Genomic DNA, 14091 nt, shown 5'->3' with positions numbered 1-14091 from the left:
AATAAAACAAATTAAAATTTAATCACTAAAATGAACCGAAAATTAATTACCGAATTGAGTATTTATGTGAACACTTCAATGATCTTCACTATGTTTCAACAAAAAAATCTTCACTATATTAATGTTGCACAACTTTCTTATTGATGAAATTTCATATTATCGAGTAGGCTACTTCTTTATTAATTATTTTTGACGAAATTAGAATTTGATGAAAACAAAATAATTGAGAAAAAACATCAAAAATATGGATCTAGGTGTCGTCTTGAGTCTTAACTCGCAATAAGAATTTTGAAATTCTGTTGGTACGATAGACTTGATTTAGCTCTTTTCCGGTTTGACCGACAATTTGCTCCATCCAATTTTTTTATTATCATCTTAAATAGAATTTCAAGGAGATAGATCATAATACCACCTCAAAAATTTAGATCATCAAGAACTTAAGTCTAAAACCCAAACAGTCACTAAAAATTTTTATATTAACTTAAAAAACAGACATGCAAATCGAAATTAAATTATAAACAATCTATTCAAACACACGGTAAACTCTATGTTAGAAAATTTTATTGAATAAATGATAAAATTGCGAAATTAAATATTAACATGGATAGCGAAAAGATATAAAAACCGTCTTCTCTCATCCTCCTAAAATCAAGATATGAAAATAATTTTTAGAGAGAAGGAAGAGTGAAAGTATTTAAAGAGAGAAAATGACAACATTTTTTAGAATAATCACGATATTCTTAAATCAACTTTGAAACAATTACATCAGTAAATAAAAACAAAAAAGGTTTGAAATTCAAATTTGATGACTTAAAAAGGAACATGCATTTTGCGTTAGAACATCTGCCGCCTGATTCACAAATCGTCTTAAAAAACTAAAAGATGAATAGTTTAATTGCTTCGATAACTCTAAACATTCTTCGATTAGCATGTTAACTTCAATCAAATTTTGGTTCTTCAATTCCATCATTACGTCCATAGCATCTGATTTGATGGTAATATTCGATCAACCTTAATCTAGTTCAAAACCTCACGAATACTCATAGTTTCTACAAATCAAGGAGAAAAAGAACCATCCATAGATCTACTATAAGTTTAAATGATAACCACATTGAGGTCCCGTATGATACAGCTAGAGCCATTTTTATTTGCCCCACTGAAAACGACAGCATCTACGTTGACTTTTCAGAACTGTTGCTTCGGTTTTACCCGCCCGTCGACACCCTCTTTCCCAACTATAAAATCATGCAACCGGGTATCACTTGAGTTCGTCATTTTTCAAGCAGCCAACTAATATCCGACTACATTAATGATAATATAGTAGTAATACGTCATAGGGGCGAAGCAAACTCATTTGAACGGGATATCACCAAGTCAAACGATTAAGGGGGACCCGGGCCGAGATACCACAGTAATACAGTAATAGCATTGAAATAGACATCATAACGACTTAGACATATCAAGGTATCTCGGCACACATAAGAACCGAGGCTACCAGGATGCGATATGAGTTGATGTCTCGGACAGGTCATGAATCGAAATAATATTTTATCCTAACAACTTCTCGGGGCCACAAACATAATCTACACACGAAGAATGTCTTGCATCTTGCATATCTGACACAGCACTCGAAACGTAATTGCCACGTCAGTAAACCAAAATGTCGAAACCGAAGAAAAGAAACAATCTTATACATCATGTTTGCACGAGGTAAACCTATAAAAGACACCTTACGTGCAAACTCTAGAGATAATTGTTTTTTACCATAATCATCTCTTTTTCTTCTTCCCCTGGCTTGGATGTCAGAGCGCATTGCAGGCGTCTCTCACCGGCATTCGATCTGACCTCTGTCTCTTCTTATCTTTTCAGGTGATATTTCGGAGCTCATAGGTCGGCTCGTCGGCAGGGATTTATCAATTAACATTTTTTTATAACAGTGCTAATCTTGTCAAGCCAAACTTTATTCGAGCTAACCATAAATTTCAGCAAATCATTGCTGCTAGGCTCACTTAAATTACTTATTTATTGTCAACTCTTAGACCATATTTGGTTCATGGAATAGGTGCGGAATAGAATATCTATTCCGTAGAGAATGAAAATTCTTTACTTTAGTTCATGGAATAGGTATTCTACGGAATTGCTATTCCATGATTTTGTGAAATAAGTTATCCTCTCAACAACTAAAGAATGACTAGCTATTGTGCTTAAAGATATCAAATTTTAAAATAAAAAATTAGAACATATATAAATAAATATATAATTATTCATGTATTATTAATTAAAAAAATTAATGTTATTTAATTGTACTCTAATTGGTTAATCGAGGGTGACAAAAAGACAAATCTAAAGAGCACACGTGTACTACATGGCAAACCCAAGTTTCAAACATGACGCTGACACGACACATCTCGCTTTTTCTTCTTCGTTTCCGTCTTCGTACAGATTTGAAATCCAAATTTGAATAATTCATACACACAACTCTTCTCTCAATTGATCATATTCTTTCCACTGATTAACCGATCAGATCGAACAAATAAACCATGGATGAGGTCATGACAGTCGCCGATGCAGTTTCCTCCTCGCGAACCGCCGCTCAAACGACGTCGTCTTCATCATCTACGGCCTCATCGTTGTCCGTGTTACCGAGTAACCTCCCTCTCCTCTCCGCTTTTCTCTCCTGCGCACTTGCCCAGTTCTTTAAGATCTTCACCAATTGGTTCGTTTCTTAATCACAACAATTCTCTACCTCCAATTTCAATTCATGCAAAACGAGGCCGTTTTTGTACACTTTCTTTTAGGTTTAGTTTTTGTTGAAAAATGATTGTAGGTTACACAGTGCAAAAGATTGGATGTGCAATGCAGTGTTTTAAAGAATGAGATTAAATCGCTACAAAAGTGAAACATAGGATTTATTTCTGTCGAGGAAGGATGTATTTATTTTGGTTGTATTGCTGTTTGAAAATATTTGTATAATGGTTTAGTTGAATTGTGAGATGTTTTTAATATTGCTATCTAGTGGCTCACTCTTGTAACCTGTTTCTCCTAGATGCTCAGGTATAAAGAAAAGAGATGGGATTCTAAAAGAATGTTCGACTCTGGCGGAATGCCGTCTTCTCATTCCGCTACCGTGACCGCACTAGCGATGGCTATAGGCCTACAAGAAGGGACGGGATCGCCGGCTTTTGCAATTGCGGTTGTCTTAGCCTGTGTGGTATGTGTTCTTTAGAAGTTTCTTCTTTTTGATATTGAATACTTGTTTCATTTGCATATCGATCAATGTTTCTATGGCCTTGCTTTTTCTTCCATTATGGAAATAGTAGCTTGTTTGTCTGAGTTTCTGCTATTTAGTTTGAGAAGAATTTAAATGTTGAAATAGAGTGTGGAACTTGCTTGCTGTTTGATTGTTTTGGAGTACTAAAACATGCCAAATTTAGTCTAAAAGAGGGTCTGATTATTTCTGATCAGTTTGTTCAAGATGGTGTTTCTCACTCCACTAATATTGCAAATAATTAGTTGTTATTAATAACTTTCTCTTCTATTTTTACGCAAGCCTTTAAATATATGAAGTTAGAGACTTCAGCATCTCATTGCTTTGGCCGACAAACCAAATTGTCTCCTTTCTGGATAAATATGTTATGCAATAGAGTTGAATTTTATTTGGTGTTTCAATTACATTTCAGCAATAAAATGTGTCTGCTTTGGATGTGATTTTTGAGTGTTATATGGAAATATTCTCATTTAAATTTTTTGGGAAAGGCCTGCGTGTTGCACCACAGATATAATATGTAAAATGCTGGAATTTCTAGGCATCTTGTGTATATCAGATGTTCATTATTCATCCAAACCAAGTGGGATAAAAGCCCTACAGTTTTATTTTAAGTTAGTATATAATTAGTTGTTTTTGTTGTTTGAAGGTGATGTATGATGCCACAGGTGTCAGGCTTCATGCTGGGCGGCAAGCTGAGGTAAGCCGTCATGATATATTCTTGCGAGTATAGTATACTGCATTTCACTTATTGTTTGGATGTTTGTACACTGGGTTTTTTACATGCTGGCCATTGTATTTTTTTTCCCTTATTGCAGTTGCTAAATCAAATTGTCTGCGAGTTTCCTCCTGAACACCCATTATCCAGTGTTAGACCACTGCGTGAATTACTTGGGCACACTCCACTTCAGGTTTTTGCTGCATATTAACTAGATTTTGTTACAAATGAAAGACTACTTTCCAGTAGTTCAGTTAGTACTTGGTTAGTATTTTAATTGTAAAATTAAGTTGGCAGTCTCAAGAGTGACGCATTGGAATCCATATGTATTTTATGCTGTTGCTAAAGATAAATTACCATGACATTGCCATACATATACCAATATGGGAAATGAACAAGAATCTTTAATATTACTCAGGAAATTCGTGGTTGAAAGAAGGGATACATGAATTGTGGAATTTTGAATGGTGAAGAGTAGATTTAATGCACTTGCTTGTACTCTAAATGGGAAAGCCACATTGACAGATTGCCTTTAATGTTGAAATTTTCAGACATTGTGATTCCATGGCCACTTATTATACATGTCTTTTAGGGTTTAATGCAAATTAAGTCATATAAACTTTAACGTAATTTGTAATTATAACACGAACTTTAACTCTTGGCATTGTTAGACACGAACTATCATTTTTTTTGCAGTTTAGAATACTGATCATTTTCTTGATAATGAAAAATTGATGTGGACATCAGAATGTACATTGTTCCGGGAACAATCCGCAATCTTTTAGTCGGAAAATTACTCAATATTCCAAATTGCCTTAAATTGATCGTGTCTTACATTGCCAAGATTTAGAGTTCATACTTCATATTGTAATCAAAACACGTTAATCGATTTATTTTACAATTAATTCGCTTTTAGGTATCGATGATTCATTCAGAGTACTAGGCATTCTGATCTCAACAGTACTAGTCAATAGGTAAAAGAGAAAAATGATTGCTTTCCTATCATATAGTCGCAATCCTTGTTGCACGGAAACTTGTCGAACCATGTATTTCGGCATTTCATTTTTCGTTTCTGAAAACTCTTCTGAAATTCTGAATGTTAATACTTATAACGTATTTTTATTTTAGAAAGGCCGTTTTGTTGTTTCCTGTTTTAGTGTTTTCGTGCTTTAATGCAGGTTGTGGTTGGATCCTTGTTGGGATGCATTGTAGCATACCTTATGAGAAGCACAGACTAGTACTGCGGCATTACGGCTATCTCGTACTCGTTAGTAGTGAGTTGATTTGCAGAAGTCTCAAATTGTCGGCCAGAGTGCTGTATATGACATTCAATTATTGGAGGAGGCAATGCCTGGAAATCGATGCACTTCTTATGTATCTTTTAGAATGACAGAATTCAGAACAAATAATTATTCATGACTGTATTCATCAAAAAAAGAATTATTCATTAATGTACTTGATAGAGTAAAGTAATTAACCATCTTTCAAAAAGTATCTCCCTTCTCAGTTCTCATTTCTGTTTAATGTTTATGTGCTAGTGTCTTCATGGGAAATGATGGTCCATGTATACGGTAATACCCGTATGAGTAATGATATAACCCTTCTTCTTAACTCATCTTTCTTAACCGGGACATTAAAATAGTGAATAGTTTAAAAGTTGATTTTTGAAATATACACTTTTAAAGGAAAATTGGATGGATGAACCTTTTCGCTTTTAAGAATAATGGAGTTCTTACAAATACGAATACATAGATAATCTAATTTTAATTTTTTTTAAAAAAAACAATTGTACAATATGAACAAGTAATTTACTTTCAGCCATTTTAATTAATTAAGAACACTAATTTTGATTTTTAGGTCGACTAAAAACTAATTGTACAATATGAACAAGTTCAGGGATATGAATAATACATTCCGTCCTTAATTGACCTAAACATAGAAATCATTATATGATATGAAAAGTTAAAATAGAAAGTATTATCCTTAATTTATCAAAATAGTTAAAATAAATTATTTGGCTGAAAACATCATATAAAAGAGTTTCATACGTTTACCAATTATTTTTGTTTTAATTTATTCATTAAAAATCTTAGATACATGATTAAGTCAGAAAGACACATTTCAAAAAGAATCAATCAGTATTATGGTAATACTCTTACATTAATTTTCATAAGATTTGTTTCAACTAACTTTCATTTTCATAAGGATTTATGGTGTATTTCACAAATCTTTAGTAGTTTTCCATACAAAAAATGATAATTTATCAAAAAAAATAAACTAACTAATGAAAACGCATACACTTTTATTATTTTTATAAAATGTAAAAAAAAAAAATCAAAATAACTATAGAGAAGTAAGACATTGCAATGCTGAATTGCATCAAATTTCAAACAACATAACATACAAAAATTGTGATATAAATTTTAGTCAGACTCAATTAATTAAATGAGTTAGTCAAAATAAAATATTCGGTAAAAGAACAATGTGATAAATTTTTTTTTTAAATCATTCACATAAGAGTTAACGGATTTTCTTTAAAGTGTTGACATCGTTAAACTCAAGGGCACAATTGAGCCAATTTTAAAACATCAGGCGTTTATTAGAAATCAATAATTCATAAGGGACTAAGTTGCATCTCACTAGAAACATTAGGGGGCATTTCCAAACCATTTCCCATTTATTTTAACTACAGAAGAACTTTTCTCTTTCCCAATTCCCAGAATTCAAAATATACTTCGTTGGAGGGAAAAAATCGGAACTCAAAAAACTTCAATCATATAGTTAAATCTCTCTAAATTCAGACTCCTAACCCTAAATTTTTTAAAAATTATGGCAGACATTCTAAGCCCAAATGCAACCCTAAAGCAGAGACTTCCCAGAATCCAATCCCCTAATGCTCCCTTCTTCCTGGGCTCCAACGACGACAAACTCGAGCGTGCTCAGGCACGCGCCGCCCGTGCTGCCGCTATTCGCCGGAAGCTCGTCGCCTCCAACGCCACTCAACAAGCAGCAGACTCCGATCCTTGCCTCGACAAGCAGCAAATTCTCGTTCTTTTTCAAAATTGTATCAAACTCGCCAGTGAAAATGTCCGTTTTACCCCCCTCTCTCTCATTTTTTTGTTCTTAAAACTTATAATGTGTAATTAATTTGTTTTTTTTTTGAATGTTTTGTATTTGCAGAAAATAAATCAAAAGAATACATGGGAATTGAATTTGATTGATCATCTTTGCGAGATTATTAAGGTTGAAGAAGAGGAAGATGTTGAGACTAATTTTCAAAAGGTATATTTTTTCTTTATTTTTAAAATTGTTGATTGATGTAAATGAATTTGTTTTTATATTTTTAGAATAAAGTTTAATTAATTTGATAAGAGATGGTCTAGAGAGTGGAGAGATTGAATTTTATTTATGCTAGTAAAATAAAATAATAGGTCTTTGTATTTTGTCCAATTTGAAAATTAAATATCATAGAAGGATATTTTATTTGTTTATATCTTGAATGATAGTTGGATCAAGCTTTACAATCTTGCGTATTGCAAATGTGATTTGTATTTCAATTTTTATGCAAAGATACTAAAGTCTTAATATTACGGCTAAATGCCATGAGTAAAAATTGGATTTAGTTCCGGTCTGATTTATATTTTCTTCTTACGTCTTTGTATGTTACCACCTACATCCTTTTGGCTCAAATATTTGCAGGCCAGTTGCACCCTAGAAGCTGGAGTTAAAATCTACTCATTACGGGTGGATTCTGTGCATTCGGAAGCATACAAGGTCCTTGGTGGGATCAATAGAGCAGGTCAAGATAATGAACAAGGTAGAGTTAAAGACCTGTAAAAGAGCTTGGAAAACATATTGCTATTTCTTTATATAAATCTTATATTTTGGAAGGAATCAGTTTTGGTTCCTGTCCCGTGGAGTTACTTTTTTTTGAATAAAGCTCATGGGCATTACAAAATTTGTTGATAAAGTATCTTCTCCATCTTACTGGGCTGGATGTAGTGTAAAGAATGATTGAAATTGTGATATGACGATTGCAATGTGTTTCTTTGTCAGGCTTTTATAGACTTCAGAACATTTTGCTGAATGCTTCAAAACTATCTTATGCATGCCTTATATATGCTGTTGATGTCTTGATGTTTTGTAATGTCAGATGATATCACGGGGGATGCCAATACTGATAATTCACAAGAAGAAGGGCAACCCAAAAAAGATACAGAACGAAAGGTTGTCAGGTTTCTAATTCATAATCATAAATGATGTTGGCCTTTATAATACTGGCTAACAGAAGTTTACACGTGCAGATTTCACCTTTGTCAACACTCGAATCATCCTTTGAGGCTCTTAATGTGAAGAAATTTGATGGTGATTTGACATCATATTTCATCTTTATGTTTACCATGAGATTATAACGCAGTTACTAATGAATTTTAAGTTGCATTTTCAGCTGCATTTGCTGTAGATCCCCTCTATCATCAGACATCTGCACAATTTGATGAAGGTGGAGCTAAGGGTCTTTTGTTGAACAATCTTGGAGTCTATGGTGGATGTCGAGTGCTATTTGATTCACTAGAAGTACCAGGGAAGTTCACATCATGTGAAAATCAACAGGAAAGACAAGATACAATTGATCTGTCTTTTGCTAGAGGTGTAGCATATTAAACTTTGTACCTTATGGAATATCTGGTCGGTGGTTCTTTTTCTGAGTCCAATAAAACTAATTCACTTCTTGTTCTACTTGCAGAACACGTTGAACAAATGGTACTAAACATGAAAACCAGGGATGAGATTTGCCCAACTCTGGGAAATATAATCAATCATTTTGATGAAGATAATAGAAGGTCATCAGACACTTTTTCTTCTCTCCAGAAATCTCCTCACCAGGTTGAGAAAGATGATGAAACCTACAGTCAAGAAGCTGATGTTGGTGGTAATGCATTTGATGATGGTGAGTCCTGGTCTTTTGAACGTGATGAACAAACAAGTGTTGTAGATGATGAGCCTAATGGTGCAGATCCATCATCTTCAAATCTTTACGAGGTCTGCATTGCCAACTTTTTTAAGATTGCATATACTCTGATAATTTGCTCTTTCTTGTTTAAGGGCTTTCTGAAGTCTTAACAAGTTGTGATTTACTCTTTAGGAAACGGAACCATTTTCATACAGCCCCGATACTGACGACAGATTCGACAAAGTTGATAGCTTTTTGTTTTTTAGTTTGGGATTCACGGCCAAGCAAAATGCTTGGGCGGGTCCTGATCACTGGAAATTTCGGAAAGCTAAAGGTAAGGTGCAGGATAGTTCCACACTAGATCATAATCGTTTTCAAACAGTAGACTACTTGCGAGGTTATGATTTGAAAGCTCTTCTGTAGGTCCAGAGTCTCATTCTTCTACTGAAAAAGGATCGCCATTACCTTCTAAGAAACCCAAGACTAAGAAGCAAGCAGAACTTGATATTGATTTCACGAAAGCCTTGGAAGAAAATTTGCCGGATATCTTTACCCCTCCTAAAAATGCCAAGTCATTACTTTTACCAGCAACAAGAGCACCGTGCAACACAACATTGCCTGAAGATTGCCACTGTCAACCAGAAGACTTGGTTAAATTATTTCTTTTGCCTAATATAATGGTAATTCTAGTTGAACTGTTATGTGGTAAAACCAGTGAGATGGTTATTATTTCTTTACAATTATGAAATACTTATTCTGGATGCAGTGTCTTGGGAAGAGACGCCGTAAGTCCCAAGGTAATTTTTCTTTTCTCACTCAAAAGTTCTAGCAAAGTATCTTTGAATATTCCAGAATTTTTTTGCTAGCACTTACTGTATTTTTATATTCTCATTCATGCTATGCTATTATTAAATGCCAATTTTTATGGCTTAAGGATATTTTAAAATTAAGAATTTGTTAAATTGATATACTTAGTCAAAACTACTTATATATAGGTTTATATTTGAACCATAGAAATCAGTATGATCATTTTCTTTCTGAGTTGAGTCCTTCATGCATGTAAACCTTTTGGTTAACTTTGAAATCAGAGGTTAAGTTTGGTAATATATATTGGAAGAATGTTTATATAGAATCCAATCACTGATGGGATTGTCCATTTTCATGCCGTTCGTACTTTTTTTATTTTTGTATTCTTTGTAATTGTATTTCATTAGCTTCCAGAATTTAGAAACATTAGTGTCCAATCTAACAGATATTCGATATTCGATATTCGATAGTCCATAGTACACTATTTATAGAAACATTAATGTCCAATCCTTTTACATCCATGAAATAGGGCCTTAATCTATTTTGCATTTATTTGTTTATCAATTTTAAAAGCAACGTACATGGTTGATGGCAGTGAAACAGTTTGATTCTGGATGAAAGCTGACCTTTAGGTAATTATAGGATTTAGACTTAGTTATGTCCTATATCACTTTATGCATTCTCTGTTCTATTTTTCTCTAGATTTCTTCCATAATCTGCATGTTTGACTCTTTATCTCTTGTCTGGGTAAACTGACCCTATTGACGGTTGAGTGTTGTGCAAGGGAGAGCTTTCATTTATTCTGCATTATTAACATGTTCTTGTCCGAAAACATAGAGCAAGTGGTTTTTATTGCAACTCGGTAGTTTTTCTTTCTCTAGTATATGGATTTGTATAACTTTTGGTTCTTTTTTGTATTCTGATTTTGAACACTATCTAGCTTGTTAACCGGCTATAGTAAATTTGTTGGTAAGCACAAAGTATATCATCCATCATAACACATTTCATAACCACAAAAATATGCTTAAGCTACCCACTCTTTTTTCAGATCAACTGAAACAGCAGTCAGATGATTATGGAGCCGAGCCAACATGGGATGAAGGAAGCTTTTGTGGTGGCGAAGTTGATGATGGAAATGCCTGCAGTGATGAGGAAGACCCTAACACACTTGTTTCTCAACCTCGCCAGGTCAGTTTGCAAACTATTCTTGTCCGTTTCTAAATTTATGCGTGCAACTACAACGATCTTGAAGTTAAACAAATAAAAGCCAACAATGGGCTTGAATTCTGAGTTCAAATTAACAAAAATGCTAGGAATCCTAACATACACTGTCTCGATACATATTTCTGGTAAACATTTTCTTCTTGTCTAATGATTGAAATAAGCAAACCTGTCGTTAGAATTATTCCTGTTCAAGAAGGCCAAGTTAATATGTAATATTTTTTGATGTTTCATTTCTAATTTATTTTCAGTTCTGCTTATCAAAGGATTCAAAAAAACTACCAGCAATATATTTTTCACATGAGAAAGCTGATGGGCGTGCGTAGTTTAAATACAGAATTTATGGGTCTATTATTTACCGACCAAGGCACATACCCACTGAAGTGGATTGTATATTACATGGAAATTTTCTCTATTGCAAAGTTCTCAACTTTTTCCATCTTCCATTTAGGAAAGAATTCGACCTCCTTGCTTAGAAGTTGGCTAAACAAGTTTTATTTGTTGATTTTTGATGTTGTAGCTCGACATTCTCTTCTGTATTTTCTTATACTTTGTTTCCTTACATAAACAATCCAGGTAAACAAAATTGAAGTTCAGTATGACAAAACTTCAAAGCAAGTTGACGTGCAGGTACTGAAGGAAACCTTATGGCATCATATAGAAGAATCTCCGAAAATGTCTTTTGAGGTAGTACTCGTATCATTACCATCAGTCATCTTTACTTTTTGCTTTGTGTGCTCCACTCATAGTTACTCGAAAGACTCGTCATCTATCCATTGGGGTGGCAGCCCGAGTTAAATTTGTTATGTTGATATGTGATAGTGACAGTACAAACACAAAATAAGCAGCCAATAATATGATAAAATCCCTACTAGAGCCTGTATAAACTTGGTCTAATGACCAAACAAATCCAAACGTTGAGCGATAATCTTAGTTATATCCAGATCTTGTAATTGTATCATTTATAACCAATCTTAGTTGTGGCCAAATATATTCATACGTTTGGATTTATTTTGTTTCAGTTGGCTACAATTGAAACAAAACAAATCAGAATTGACTATAATTGATAATTGAAAGATCTGAATGTAATAGAGATTCTCACTAAACTATTGGATTTGTTTGGTTAGTAAGCCTATAAACTTTTATAAAGCTGCTAACTTGGTGGCAACGGCAGTTACGAGGGAACTAATATTTTTTGTTGCTTTCATTAATACTAACTAAATTTTTTTAATTTTGTCAACTATAGTTAAGTCTATCCAATTGAATTAATCAAGTTTGATTTTACTCACATAGCGGCCATATCACGCGAGCAAAATCAAATTCAATTGATTGAATTGAGACGACTTGACTGCAATTAAATTAAAACCATGTTAAATTCCAACTTCTAAATATTATATTAACTTTGATTAATGAGAAGGATGAAGAAGAAGCAATATCATTCAAGAATCTACTGTCAAGCTTCCCAAAAGAATGCAATGCTAGTGCAAATATAAAGGACATATCCCCACATTTATGTTTCATCTGCGTATTACATTTGGCAAATGAACATGGACTGAGCATCCATGGATGTCCCACTCTGGATGATCTCTCTATACATCTGCCTCAAACCAACGACTTGTAAGTAAATTGAGTCCTCTCATTTCTGTACCTTAATCTTTTTATTGTATTTTAGTTCGTGAAAATTGCTTTTCTTGTGTCCTATTTGTTCATCTCTCAATATTATTGTCTAATTTTTTGACGCTAAACGACAATATTGTACGTCAGTTGCCATCATAAGGACACTTCACATGCATAGCTTAAATTAGTTTTTTTTTTCAATTTTTTTATGAAATTGAATTATATACATAATGTCCACAAGATAAGATCATTATAAAATATTGAGTTAATTGTAAATTTAATTATAAATTTTAGTGTGATTTGCAATTATAATATGAATTTTGAAACTTGGCATGTCAATTATTAATTTTCATTTTTTGGCAAATCAATAGACTGGACTGAAAAAATGATTACTTGAATATTATAATATATAGTCATGTCATTATATTTCTTGTTGGATGATTGATCAATGTTTTAATTTGTCAAAAAAAAAATGGTAACTAAAATTGACAAATTGTAATGTTCTTGTTGTGATTGCAAATCACTTTAAAATTTGCAATTTAATTTGTGATTAACTTTAAAATATTATAGAACTATTATATTTTTGATTATAATTCCTTTATTATCAGTTGAAAATAATAAAAAATTATTAAATTAAATCAAAATTTACTAAGGTGTCATCCATCTAAGAGAACTTGAGAAAATTAGAGAAATTATAGACTTGAGGTGAGTTATTTCAAAAACACTTGCCGTAGTAAGGAAGCAGGGGAGAACAAGCATACTTGGGGAGCGTAATACAACGAAAAATTGTATGCTGCGTTCGGAAAGGATCCCGAAAAGGAATCTATTGCAGTCATTCTTTATAACTATACACCTACGAACAGTTTTAAGGAAAAATCCATAAGATATTCCTGTATTATATCATTTTTCTAGAAGTTTTTGTGCTATATTTTTATTTTTTTAGTCTTAACACTTATCTAATTTTAAATTTTCAGGTTTTTTTTTTTTTTTCAAATTACTCTATTTTACAATTTTTTTCATCCAGTCACAAAATGGCATAAAAATCATAAATTTGATAAATAGAGAGACTAGAAAAATAAAATATAAAGACTTTCGTAATAAAAATGGCATAATACAGAGACCGTTGCATGAATTTAGCCTAGTTTTAATAAATTAGTCACCTAAAAAGGCAACTATATTTTTTCAATGCATCTTTTTTATAGTGGGACCAAATAACTATTTATTGTCACTTCAAATTAATTTTCCTGTTTTTTAATTTTAATTATATTCTTCTTTTAATAATTACATAATCAAAATTATTGAATGATTAATTATTGAATGATGAAAAACTTTAAAATAATTCATTTCATTTGCAATTTTTATTAACTAACTGTAGTTTTTATTTTTTAATAAAAATATATTGAAGAATAAAATTGGAGCATAATAATAGAAGCTTATAACATTAAAAAAATATATGGTCTTTTAAATTTTCTAATCTAAAAATATATATAACAAATAAAAATACAAACAAAT

At 32.5% G+C, this 14091-nt stretch overlaps 2 protein-coding genes across 4 annotated transcripts; both read left to right on the top strand.

Moving 5' to 3' along the window:
* Nucleotides 1–2378: 2378 nt before the first annotated feature.
* Nucleotides 2379–5477, top strand: LOC126654476 (uncharacterized). 2 transcript variants are annotated; one of them, XM_050348339.2, is made up of 5 exons: nt 2379–2716; nt 3055–3211; nt 3915–3965; nt 4084–4176; nt 5162–5477. In XM_050348339.2, the coding sequence occupies exons 1-5, from the start codon at nt 2541–2543 to the stop codon at nt 5219–5221; spliced, it is 537 nt and encodes a 178-aa protein (XP_050204296.1). In that variant the 5' UTR covers nt 2379–2540; the 3' UTR covers nt 5222–5477. The 2 variants fall into 2 exon arrangements, with proteins under 2 accessions (XP_050204296.1, XP_050204297.1); XM_050348340.2 differs by having other exon boundaries at nt 2579–2716; nt 3047–3211.
* A 1228-nt stretch (nt 5478–6705) lies between these two features.
* LOC126657664 (condensin complex subunit 2) lies at nt 6706–12780 on the top strand. 2 transcript variants are annotated; one of them, XM_050352392.2, is made up of 13 exons: nt 6706–7070; nt 7164–7265; nt 7683–7800; nt 8137–8210; nt 8288–8348; nt 8431–8631; nt 8728–9023; nt 9127–9268; nt 9358–9614; nt 9701–9731; nt 10790–10929; nt 11539–11649; nt 12380–12780. In XM_050352392.2, the coding sequence occupies exons 1-13, from the start codon at nt 6813–6815 to the stop codon at nt 12581–12583; spliced, it is 1995 nt and encodes a 664-aa protein (XP_050208349.1). In that variant the 5' UTR covers nt 6706–6812; the 3' UTR covers nt 12584–12780. The 2 variants fall into 2 exon arrangements, with proteins under 2 accessions (XP_050208349.1, XP_050208347.1); XM_050352390.2 differs by having other exon boundaries at nt 12377–12780.
* The last annotated feature ends 1311 nt before the right edge of the window (nt 12781–14091 follow it).

This window comes from Mercurialis annua, linkage group LG7 (assembly GCF_937616625.2).
Source record: "Mercurialis annua linkage group LG7, ddMerAnnu1.2, whole genome shotgun sequence".
Lineage (NCBI taxonomy): Eukaryota > Viridiplantae > Streptophyta > Magnoliopsida > Malpighiales > Euphorbiaceae > Mercurialis > Mercurialis annua.
Note: the sequence above shows the minus strand (reverse complement) of the source record. Positions and strands in the feature narration are given on the sequence as shown.